The 12,329-nt window shown below is 35.8% G+C and overlaps 1 protein-coding gene across 2 annotated transcripts in view; it reads right to left on the bottom strand.

Annotated features, from left to right (window-relative positions):
• Positions 1-333: 333 nt before the first annotated feature.
• The window catches only part of RUNX1 (RUNX family transcription factor 1), a 318,640-nt gene continuing 306,644 nt past the window's right edge, over positions 334-12,329 (bottom strand). For both annotated transcript variants that reach the window (XM_051984902.1, XM_051984903.1), the window contains 2 exons: positions 11,334-11,495; positions 334-3,928 (listed from right to left, as the gene is read on the bottom strand). In XM_051984902.1, the coding sequence (XP_051840862.1) occupies positions 3,450-3,928; positions 11,334-11,495 (641 nt within the window). In that variant the 3' untranslated portion in view covers positions 334-3,449. The remainder of the gene's footprint in view (positions 3,929-11,333; positions 11,496-12,329) is intronic.

Genomic DNA, 12,329 nt, shown 5'->3' with positions numbered 1-12,329 from the left:
GACATTTGAAAGGAAGACAGAGACAGAAAGAGACAGAGGCCCAGAGAAAGAGACAGAGTTAGAGAGACAGAGAGAGGAAAGGAAGGGTGATGGGAGAGGAGAGAAATAGATAAAGAGTGAAAAACAGACCACATGCAGAGACAGAGATACAGATATAGAGAGATATACAGAGATATAGATATACAGAGAGAGAAGAAAATACACAGAGCCAGACACACACACACACACACACACACACACACACACACACACACAGGAGATGAAACTTTAGAATTGGGGAAAAGCAAAGAACTGAGAAATATTAGCAAGTCGAATTCATGAGACAATGAATAATAATTTATCCAAATTTTCTTTTTTAATTCACCAAATGTTTTCTACACTTTGGGTAAGTCACTTAATCTTACTGGCTTCATTTTCTCACCAGAAAAAAATGAATGTATTGTATTAGATGGTTTTTAAAGGTCCTTTCCAGCTCTGAATCTATAATCCTTTGACATCATGAAATTCAATTATTGGCCATTGTAGGGAAATTCAACTGATATGCTTGAAATAGTACACTTTGTTTTTTGTTTTCATTTTTCTAATCTCTGTAGGTCTTTAAGGGAGCTCCTTAAGGAAAACAGTTTTGAAGTCTGAGTGAAACTACTTTGTAATAAACAACAAAGATTTAGTTGACTTAAAAAAACCCTAAATATTGTTTGTTTCTGTATATTAGGAGTGACATTCTCAATGACCAATTCAAAAGATTAATAACTAGGGATTCTATTAGATAGATAGAAAGTTCCTGCTTTTTTTTTTTTTTTTAATGAAGGCTTAACTGAAGGAAATATTTACTTTTATCTTTATACTGGGTACTTGGTTGAATTCAAGATGGATTTCCTAGAGATATAAGATTCTTACTGGGAAGGACTGAAAATTTTCAGCTTTCTGTGAGATGCTATCTAAGGCCATGAGGGACAACGTGGCCAAAATCTTATGAAAATAATGTTGTTTAATCTGGGAATATAAACTGAAGTTTCTCTTGAAATAAAAATTTAAAATTTTTTTTTATCATTGTGGGCCATTTTTGCTGCTAGCAAATATAGTATGTAATCAAACATGAAACTGAACTAAAAAGAGTTTTAGACCTAAAATTCAAAAATCAACAATATTCTATGTTTTTCTGACTCATGATATAGCTCTTTCATTAGATGAAAATGGTTTGACTGACAACATAAATTGTTTAATTTGTAACTTTTTATACCAAAGTGCTACTGCATTCATGTATAACAAATAAGCAAAAAAAAATCTTTTTAAAACTCAAAAACAAGTTGTTTTTAAATAAGTCCAGCTATTTTGCTGCCTGCAGCCAAGGATCTTTCTAATTTGAATCCTTAAAAAATTTTTTAGCATCAAACATTGATGCAAAGTCGAGTTTTCAAATACTCTTCAGAGTTGACCTGCAATTGTTTCTTCTAATTTAAGAGGTACATTAAATAACAATCAGATATTTTTGAACAAATATATGTCAATATCAGCAGTTTGTATTTATACAAAGTCACACAACTGCATTCCAATTAAATTCTCAAACAAAAACAGTGCCATAAAATGTAGAGTGATGTCTAATCTGTTTGAATCTTAAGGATGGGCTGAAGTACCAGGAATTTCTAATATGCTGTGTAGTTGTATAAGGTTTTCCCATAGAATTCAGGGGCCCTGTAAGGATGGGAGTTCAAGGGGAGAATTAGAGAAGAAATACTGCAGCAGGAGCACAAAACTGGGCTCCATCTATGCATGTTGTTGCTGCATTGCAACAACAATGTTGATGTGCGTGGACAGTGATTGATGCACATGGATGCTGTGCAGTCGGATGTCAATTTAGATGTCAGCTTCTGGAGTCATCCACCAAAAAACTCATGGAGACAACAGCTATTCCTTTCCACTACCAATTTTTTGAGGTGATCAGAAACTTTATGTCAGCGCACAAGTTATAAGTTTAAAGACATTTTCTATAGGCTAGAATACTTTGTGTGTTCTTCTCATTTTAGATCTAACCAGCTGAAAAAATCAGTTGAGACCCACAAACTCCCAATTCGGTTACCACTCAGAACTCAGCTCCACTATGACATATTCTATTTTGAGTGTCTGAAAAAAAATCAGAAACCTGGGTAACATAAGTAAGCTGTGAGGTGTTAGAACCAGACCCGTGGGCCCACTGGTACTCTCTTATAGACAGTGAAGCCTCCCTGAAGAATTAAAGGCTGTATTGAGCCTTCCTGATTTGAAGAGAGGCAGACAGATGTGATGTTTTGTTGAATACAGCTCTGTTTTCCTGATTCTTAAAAAGGCCCTCAGTGTTTGAAAAACCAGTTAAAACACTGTTGTTATCTACAACATAGTTGAGCTAAATGAAAGGGAGTTAAATGTAAACAGTATTTCTGAACTACGAAGTGATCCTATTACCCATCCTTTTCCCCCTCAGTCTTTTTCAATGTGATATATTTAACTTTGATTGCTACCCAAAAAAATGCAGTACTTGATTGTTTTCCCTCTTACTATAAGTACATTTAAATAATAAAAGTATTAACACACAAGTAAATGTCTAGACATCAAGATACATAAATACCTGGAAACTCACTATAGGAGTACAGTAGTTGAAAATGACCCAAGGCTGTAGCTGTCACTTTAAAAACAGCTACACCCAAGTTCAAAGGAAAAGTTAAATAAAACCTCAATGAAAAGGGAATTGATTCTTTCAACTGTCAAAGCAAGAAAAAAGCAAGCACAGTTTTATATATTAAAAAAACCACCCAAATGCAAATATGCATTTTGCAATTTATAAGGTGCCTAAAAAAGAAATAAAAATGAATTAGATGCAAAATAGGATGAGTTGCATTCCCCAAAACCAAAATTCCAAACTTTGGAATATACAACTTAGCTAAAAATCTAAGTCAAGGATATAAAACCTTTCTTTTATTCACAGCATTGCTAAATCAGAAGCATTCACAGTTTCCCTCTGGGAATCTACCTATACTTCCTTACAACTATTAATGGGTCCACATGGTGAAGTAGACACACTCTGGTTGTGTTGGGTGTAAAAATCAGAGATGGATCAAACAGCATTTGAGAACTGTAGGATCTCTGAGTCAATGGATGCTTAAGAGGCCATTGGTCTGGAACTAGATCAGAGTAATGAACTACTTCAAGACCAATGAGTATAACCATTTGGGGTCCTTTTGGTTCCAGAAGGCTTTATCTCATGAAAAAGAGACCATTTCAAGGAAAATATCGTTCTTCTTTGCAAATTGCCTAAATGAAATAATGACACAGTGACCAAAATGGCCTAGTCACCAGAGGGAGTTCCTTCTGAAAGGAGTGAAACAGCCTTCAGGTTCCATAGGGCAATTGGAATAACTTTGGGAAAAAGTAGATCAAAGCAAATTCAGTTCTGGCCCATCTCTAGGCAAAATTCAATATGGTCGCCATACTGCTTCTTCCAGCCTTGCTGTGGTACCCATATTGGTTGGGGAGTTGCTGTGACTGCCTTCAGCTTCAACCACATCACTTTGGTTGGGAAGATTGGGATTGAGGAGGGTAGATCCTGTGGAAGCATTAGTGCAAGGAGGCAGGATACGTGGAGGTGAGCGGTCTCCACCAGACATCATTGAGAACTGATAGGACCCTGCCGACGTTCCATAGTAGAGATGGTAAGATGGTGAACTTGTCTGAAAGGGGCTGCCTTGAGCCTGAGAAGAACCAGGATATGGAGGGGGTAAGTAAGTGTGGTATCTCGTGGCAGTGGTCATGGCAGACATACCAATTCCTATTCCTGAAGTGACTGGAGTTGGGGTATAGGTAAAAGCTCCTGGGTAATGCATACGAGCATCAGAAATGGATGGAAGAGTTGGGAATTGCCGTGGATCACTGAATGCTGTCAGGTCAGAAGCAGCTGTAGGAAGAAAAAAAATGACAGAGCTGAAAACAGACTGAGTGATGGAATCAGTTTTTCAGAGTATAAATAGCACATTTTAACAATGCTTTAAAGTAAAAACAAACAGGGGAAATAATAGTATTTTGTCAATGCCTTAACAGATTATAATTCTTAGCAGCTAGGTAGTACCATAATACATACAGCCCAGGGCATGGAGTCAGGAAGACATTTTCATGAATTCAAATACGGCCTGAAACACTTACTAGCTGTTTGATTCTGTGCAAGTCACTAAAGTCTGTTTGCTCCAGTTTCTCATCTGTAGAGTGGGTTGGAAAAGGAAATGGAAAACCACTCCAGTATTTTTGCCAAGAAAACCCTAAAAGGGGTCACAATGAGTCTGAAAAAACTTAACAATAATTAGCCTATAATTTTTTTTTCCAGCCCACTCAATTCTTCCTTGTTTACTTAGTCTGAGTCCAATTTATAGAATTATAATCCTGGAAGGAACCAGGAAGATTATCTAGTCAAAAACTCTTAATTGTATGAATGAAAAAACTGAGATCCAGAAAAATTAATTGACTTGCCCCAAATCATTCAAAGCAAGAATTAAAACACAAGTGTTCTATGCCCAGTTCAATGTCTTTTCTAATATATCATATTGTTTTTCCAAATAGAGGCTTGGTTTCATTAATACATATAGTAACAATGAACACCAATAACTTAAAAAAATAATGTCATTGATTTTCATTTTCGTCTAAGCTGTTACTTCAGGTGGTCTCATGGGTCTGTATGTTAACTTCAGGTACATTTCCCTTCTCTAGCCCCCTTGCCCTAAAATCCCATTTCCCCCCCCCAAATTGATAAGCTTTATTTTTATATAATTTTTCCAGAACTTACAATTATATAGCCTATTTTATTAGAGATTTTTTTTGACATGGGATTTGTTTTTTCTAAATTTTTTCACATTACGAGATGCTCATAAAAATTTATGTGGGATGGGCAAGTCCTAGTTGTAAACTCATCTTCCTTGAATTGTGCATTTATAGCCTTGTTGACAGATATTGGTGATCTCCAGTGTAGCTTGCTTTGTTCTTAACCAAAATTGCATTTGTGGAAGGAGTTGGAGTCAGAAATGAGAATCCTTGCAGAGTGTATAGATAATTTAAAGATTAGAAATGTATGGTCTATTGTGTGTAGTTTCTGGGTAAAAGGTAAAATTGCATGATGTAATAATTAACATATATTAATTATTAGTGAAAATAATGATAAGGAAATAAGATTGATATAAGCACCATAGCGGTCAAAAATCACAATTTTAAACAGTTTTCATACAGATCACATCATTCTATGACTCATCAAAATGTGACAGTAGACATTATCTTTTTGTTTGAGAGTTAATATAAAGACTTGACAGAACTAGAATATTTCTCTGAAGAAGGAGGTTTCAATATGGCTTATTCATATTTGGAAGATGGTAACAGGTGACCGATATTCAGATGTTTCAAGCCTATTATCTGAGGCAGACACTGCTATTATATGAGGTGAAAGTTATAAAACATATTCTCTAAATGAGCTGATCTGTGGATTTGGAATGCTATGGTGAGAGGAATGTGGCAAAGCCAATGGAGAACTGGACCTGAATTTAGACAGACTTTATTTCAATTCCTATCTTTAACACTTGCCAGCTGTATGACCCAGGGATAGTCACTTAGTCCCTATGTGCTTCAAGCAACTACTTAGGACTTATCTTTTCAGTCATAGATGAATAGTGAGTTGCATTGATATATGGAGGGGGTGTTAAATATGTGACTTGTGGGTTACATGAGGTCCACAGCACTCCCAATGTAGTTTGTGATCCAAACTATTTTAAAATATAGTACCTCTTTGACTTGAATGTGAACATGAATGTTTCCTAGTGAAATTGAGGCCTTCAAAGGTTTTTATGTAGTTTCTATTTGAGTTTGACACAGTTGATGTAGGTTATTCCTATATGGGAAGCTCCTCACGATGATAAAAACCACAGATCCTTTGTGTTATGGTGAAAGAATAATCTGTTCTCTCAAAACCAGTGAAAGTTTCTGGCAACATCCAATATTGCTTCCAAACTTCCAACCCCTCTGGAGCTCACTGAGAATATTGCAGGGGGTTGGGGGGGGGATCTCATTTTCAAGTAATTACTTCTACTAATCATTATTGGAGCAAATAAGAACAAAAAATGTTTTATAAACTGATAGTGGCTAGAGATTGTCCTTCCTCTCTCTTCCAAAGTAGAATATTAGAAAATCTTATAGTTGGAAGGGATATTAGAGATTATCTATCTATTGATATCCCTTCATTTTATAGATGATAAACTGCCACCTAGAAAAACAAAGGGATTTATCTCAATATATACAATCATTAAGTCACAGAACTTGGACTTGAGTTTTCTGATTTTAAGTTCTGGGCTCTTTCCACAACCTGAATCCTCTCTTTGCTCTCAAGAACAGCTGTTCCCCACACTTGATCTCTCTCCTTGTGACTTTGAATCATGACATCTGCTTTTATTAACTCCCAAAGCTGCTTTGCTTTCAGTCAAGCTAGAAAACTTATATCACTGTTCCTACTATATCATCCGGACTTTTGTGAGAGGGCAGGGTCAGAAGGAAAGAGTTAAGCAAATAAAATCAACTTGTTTGATTTGGTGCAATGTTCAGGATACAAATAGATGAGTTCACTTATTTCTAAAGATTGCTTCACCTGCCCTGAATAAGGAAAGTTGAATTTGCTGGAAAAATGAATGGAAAGGTCATTTAGTTTCACTGCCATGTCTGCAAGTATGATGTCAGTACTTGCCCAACCACTATGTTGTAACTACCTAATTCAAAATTACAGACACCAGAAGGGGCAGGCACAGCAATGAGCTGTCAGGGACATAAGAAATGGAATGAAGTTATAATTCTAACTGTCAGGGCAAAACAGACCTCACTGTATTCAACTGAACCAACATTTTAAAGTACCTACTGTGTGTGATGCACCCATGCTGAGTAGTAAGGCTACAAAGTAATAGGTCTTTTGTGCCTTCTTGGTGGTTTTCCAAAAGCCAGCATACTTTTGCCGAATAATAACTATTCCTCATTACCAGGAACTATTTCTCAAGCCCAGTTGTTCACTAGACTCATATTTCCCTCATGAAGCAGCTCAGAATACCATGTGTCCCAATTCAAATAGTCCCTCTAAATGTTTATTTTTCTTTTTATACCCAGTCTGACACTAGAAAACTAACTCAAACACACAACTGACTGTGATTTTACCTATTCCTGCCTTTGGGCTAGCCTTAATAGAGATAGCAGCCGGGGTGGGGGTGGGGTCCCTGACACCCACAGTGTCTCTGGTTTAAAAGTAGGAAGTCTGAGGATTAACAAGTTTAGGCATTTGAGGTGGAAATGATTCACAAGTGATCACTGGGCTAAATATTTGCCATGACAGCTCAACTCTTCCTTCTGAAGTTTGACATGGATGAAGGCAGCTCCAGTCCATCGCCCCTCCTACCATCCCCAAAGGATTAAACAACCTGAGCTGATAATGGGTCTCCTTAAAAGGATCCTTCCCATGACTCAGATTAATGCATGCTGATAGTCCTTTCATTTGGCAGCCACAAATCACTTTTTTTTCTTAAGGAAGAAGGAAGAAAAATTCAGATGACAACTACTTTCAAAGGGGAGAGTTTGTGTGAAAGTGTGTGTGTGTATGTGTATACTCTCTGTACACATCTGCAAAGAAGGAAATTCAGGAAGGCGAAGAAAGCAAAGGTAATACAAAGTAGTTTGACTGGATTAAAAGGTAGAGCAGACAGTGTAGTGTCAGGTTCTCAAAGCTTGTTGGCTTGTGAGGCAGTTTGCTTTCATGTGCCTGAGTCCCCTCCTATTTCTAAGTTTATTACAATACTTTGCAGGCCTACATTATATGCTTGATTTCTTAGGAAGGGGCGCTCTGCCAAGTTTAAAAGTAGTCTCCATTTCTGTTTCCTTCAATCAGCAAATGCAGGCCTGTAGCTCCTTCTTTGTTCTGAAGAACAGAGTATAAAATGGCACCTGAATTTTTGTCTGTGGAAATTCCAGGTAATTTTTTTCCCCTCTATTTATGTCTCCACTTCCCCATGGTCCTTAATTGATCCTTTGTTAAGTTGGAAACCATACAAGTTCTTAATTAACCCCTTGTTATACAGAAACTAACTAGAATTTATCTTAGGATAGAATATTGATAAGTTTTTATTTTAATAGCCCCTAAAGGCTCCTATCTTGGTCAACTGTAGCAAGATAGCTTTGAGCTGTAGTTTTCTACCTGACATGAATTAAAAACAAGAAAAACATCCTGGCCAAGTAGAGCTGCTGACATAATGAATACCAAGGAACAGCCACATAGTAAGGAAATTCCCATTGAAGAGGGAGGCTGAGGCTACATAACCTAATGAGTCCAAGAAAAATAGTCCATGATTCAGACACAGAATATAGCCAGTGGACATAGCTCAGATGCCAAGACAAGTCAGGGGAAGCTGACACACAGGGTTTTGAAAGCAAACTTTGTTCCTTAGGGACAAACCCATAAGAACAAGTAGGATAAAACTTACACTGCCTTTAAACCTTCACACAATAGGAACCATAGAAATGGAGCAGCAGATTCTAGAAAATATCTAAAAAAAGGGAGAGTATCACCTAGTACTGCCATTGAAACCTAGCTTACTTGTGGCCAATTCTACCAAGTGCTGTCAAGAACCTTTACAAAAACGTTGCTAGGATTTAAATATTTGGTGAAATCACCAGTAACCTCAGTTATCCATAAAAGAAATAATGACAAGACATTGATTTGAAGTCCCTAGTCTGTCATGTGGGAAGACAACAAAACTGATATGTTTTAGCAGAATAAAAGAAGTGATAATCTCCCTGTACTCTGCTCTATCACAACATATATAGATTACTGGGTTCTATTTTGATATTGAATTTTAACAGCAACATAATATCAATAAACCTGAGGTTATTCAGAGGAGGTCAACTAAAAGTGAGGGGACAAGAAATTACGCCATAACAGAATCAGTTACAGGAACTAGGCATGTTTTGAATGGAGAATTTGAAGGACTGGTCAGTTGGAAAATTGTGGGTTCTGATATTTATTAGCGGTGTGGATATGGCCAAGTCACTAAGCTTCTCTGAGACTAATTTTCCACATTTATAAAACAGGGATAATAATAACTTGCATCACCCATCTCACAGGGTTGTTGGGAGGAAATTGCTATATGTCAATGAAAGCCTATTTCTTTAATTCCAGTATCCTCCTGGTAATGCTATCATATGGTTGTGAATCATGGAACAACACACTCTTAGAATAATCCAAACTGCCAGTGACAAAAAGGATAAAGAAAAGAAGTTGGTGGGTTTAAGGAGACTGTAGCATATTACCAATGATGACTTTTGGTGACAAGAAACATCAAAGGTATAATAAAAAACATATGTCTAAAAAAGGAGACAGATTGGTCATATACCAAGAATGTAAAACAATAATGCCTTTTTTTTGTTGCCATGTCATACAGTTGACTCAGATTGAGCTTTCAGTACACTAAAAAATCAGATTTTTTTTTTTTACAGGAACTGCTAATCAACTATGTACCTCCCTTATGCTATACTTGTGAAGCTAATTTTTTTATCCTAAATTTAATACACTATGCTTATTCTTATTAAAATTTATCTTATCAATTTATCTTATCTATTTTGTGACACATTGTGTCACCTCTCCTTCCTGCCTCATCATCTACATATGTGACAGACAAGCTTTCTAAGTATTTTCCTAGGTTATTGATTAAAAAACAAACAAACATTGAATAGTAGAAGACAATGGCAAATTCTTATGGAATTCTGCTAGACATGTCCTCCAGATGGACCTAGACCCACTAATGACCACTTTTTAGATCCAGTCATTTAACCAGTTCCAAAACCACTAATCTAGTCACTATGTCTTTTGTCAAATATTTTGTTCAAACCTAAGCATACTATCTCTACAGTAGTTCCCAGATTTACAAATCTAAATACTCTGTGGAGGATTTATGAAAAGACATAGGTAATAAAGAATGAAGAAACTGTTTTCTTCACTGATGGGTTTAGAGACCCATTTCCATATTAATATCATCCTGTTTGGTCCCAGAGAGAAGAACTGAGACCAGTAATTTTGAATGGAACCCAATGATCCATATATCTTGTGGTAGAGCAGAGCATAAGGAAATTATCACTTCTTTTATTCTGTTAAGACTTTCTGTTAAATGACAGGGAAATATATTTTCACAATTAAAATTGCCCTAAAATGGATGAGTTTCCTTCATTAAATAGAAAACTCCTCATCATTGGAAATGTTTAAATGAGGCTGGATAACTATTTGTCAGAGATATTGTAGGTGAGATTCTGCCATATTAAAAAGTTGGAGTGAATGTCATCTAAAGTATCTTCCAATTGTGTAAGCTTATCATTCAAGTTTCCTTTAGCGAGACTGATATATTTTTATATCCTAATTGGTTTGTCTTGTCTCCATTCCATAGTTTCAAAAAATTGAAAAAAATGTTCAATTGGAATAAGGGAACAATTTTCCTTTTCTTTTTCAACAAATTAATTTTGCCACATAATGTCAACTTCCTTTTCCTTGAACAAGGTAAGCTTAAAAAGCAGAAGATTAAATTGTCCACAGGTTAAAGGATTCACACTTAACCTGCTTATGGCATAAACAAGAGAAGCACAAATACTCTCTCTATAGCTGTTGTTATACAAGTTTTGTCTTCTTATCTTTGAAAGTATACAATAATAGATTTAATTTGTGAAAGTTGAATTATTGCACTGATCTCTGCAATAATTCAACTTTCACAAATTAAATCTATTATTGTATGTAAAAGTAGCAGTTGATATTTCAGGGAGCACCTAAATGGAAAAGAACAAACTAGGCCAGACTCATAGTCTAGCCAACTTAATATGGGAAAAGAAGAGCATGACCAGAAAATTGAATTTAATAGATGTCAACTAAAGAGGACTGGCACCAAAGCCCAGCTCTGTTAATTATTGCTGAATGATTTTGGATCAGTCACTGGCCTTTGCTGACCCTCAGGTTTCTCATTTTTTAAATGTGAGGATTGGATTCTATGATCTTCAAGGTCTCTTCTTGCTCTATGATTATTTCTGGTGGCAAAATATGAGGTTAAGAATCAGAAATTTTTATTTTTAGAAAAACTTAAACATAACATGTTTTTCAATTTAAAATTGAATTTAAATTAAATTAAGTAAAATAAGTTAAATTTAATTTAAAATTTATCTTCCCATTTTCCTTTCTTTCTTTTCAAAGTAACTTTCCCATCTCTTTCACTTCCTGAATCTTTTACTATAGCTGGAACTGTTAACAAATTTCCACCACTTACTTGAAAGTCGGCTGGAAAGCTCTGCAGAAAGAGATGACATACCACTGGCTCGCCCAGGGGAAATAGGTGTTGCTGGGTGTACAGAAGGAGAGGCAATAGATCCCAAGTATTGGTAAGACTGGTCATAGGACCAAGGGGGGGAAGGCTGGATTTGCTTTGTATCTGGAAAAAAAAAAAGAAAAAGTTATTATAACAGAGAAGATTATTATTCATATTATTATAATAATTGTTATGGGTTTTCAAAGACTATACCAAATAGAACAGAAATTTTATATGATCCTTTTGATCTTCATAGATTTCAAGTATGGGCCCCATGGTATGTTGCATATCTGTTGTATGAAGACTGGGCCTAATTAAAACCTCAGAGGTACACAAGCAGATTCTGGCTACTAGTAATGATTCAGCCACAGCTGCTTACAAATACTATCTTTTTAAGACATGGAAACTGTTTGATCTTCATCATTAGTGGTGGTACTGAATAAATCATAAATCCTAAAAGTACAGTATTATTATTATTATTACCGATACTAGTCAAGAACCCTAAAACAATCAATTAATCTCCGATTAAGTAGATTTATATTCATCATCTGGTTCCGTATGTTATTGGAAAAGAAGATAAGCTATTTATTCAGTGAGAATGAGATATAAAAAAGAAACAATTCAATGATTACAATGATACCTTCAAGATATTAATGGAATAAGAAAAATGTCTTCAGATGGGTAAATGTTCAGTGGAAGACAGAGCAAGTCACAGACAATAACTGCTTGAGATGAGAATCCATTGAAGGATTACAATCCACAGAGCATCCCTGCAGATAAAATCTTAAACAGGACTGCTCAAGTCCTGAAGTAAAGTATAAAAACTGCCAAAACACAAAATACAGTGATTTTATACAGGATAGATGTCAGAATATTTAACAGCTACACTGATGTGTCAATACTTAAAATCAATCCACAAGCACTTACTGAAGGCATTGTGATAAGTATGGTAAGCTG

The sequence above is a fragment of the Antechinus flavipes genome, chromosome 3 (genome assembly GCF_016432865.1).
Source record: "Antechinus flavipes isolate AdamAnt ecotype Samford, QLD, Australia chromosome 3, AdamAnt_v2, whole genome shotgun sequence".
Classification (NCBI taxonomy): domain Eukaryota; kingdom Metazoa; phylum Chordata; class Mammalia; order Dasyuromorphia; family Dasyuridae; genus Antechinus; species Antechinus flavipes.
The sequence above is the reverse complement of the archived record's forward strand: the minus strand, read 5'-3'. Positions and strand labels throughout refer to the sequence as shown.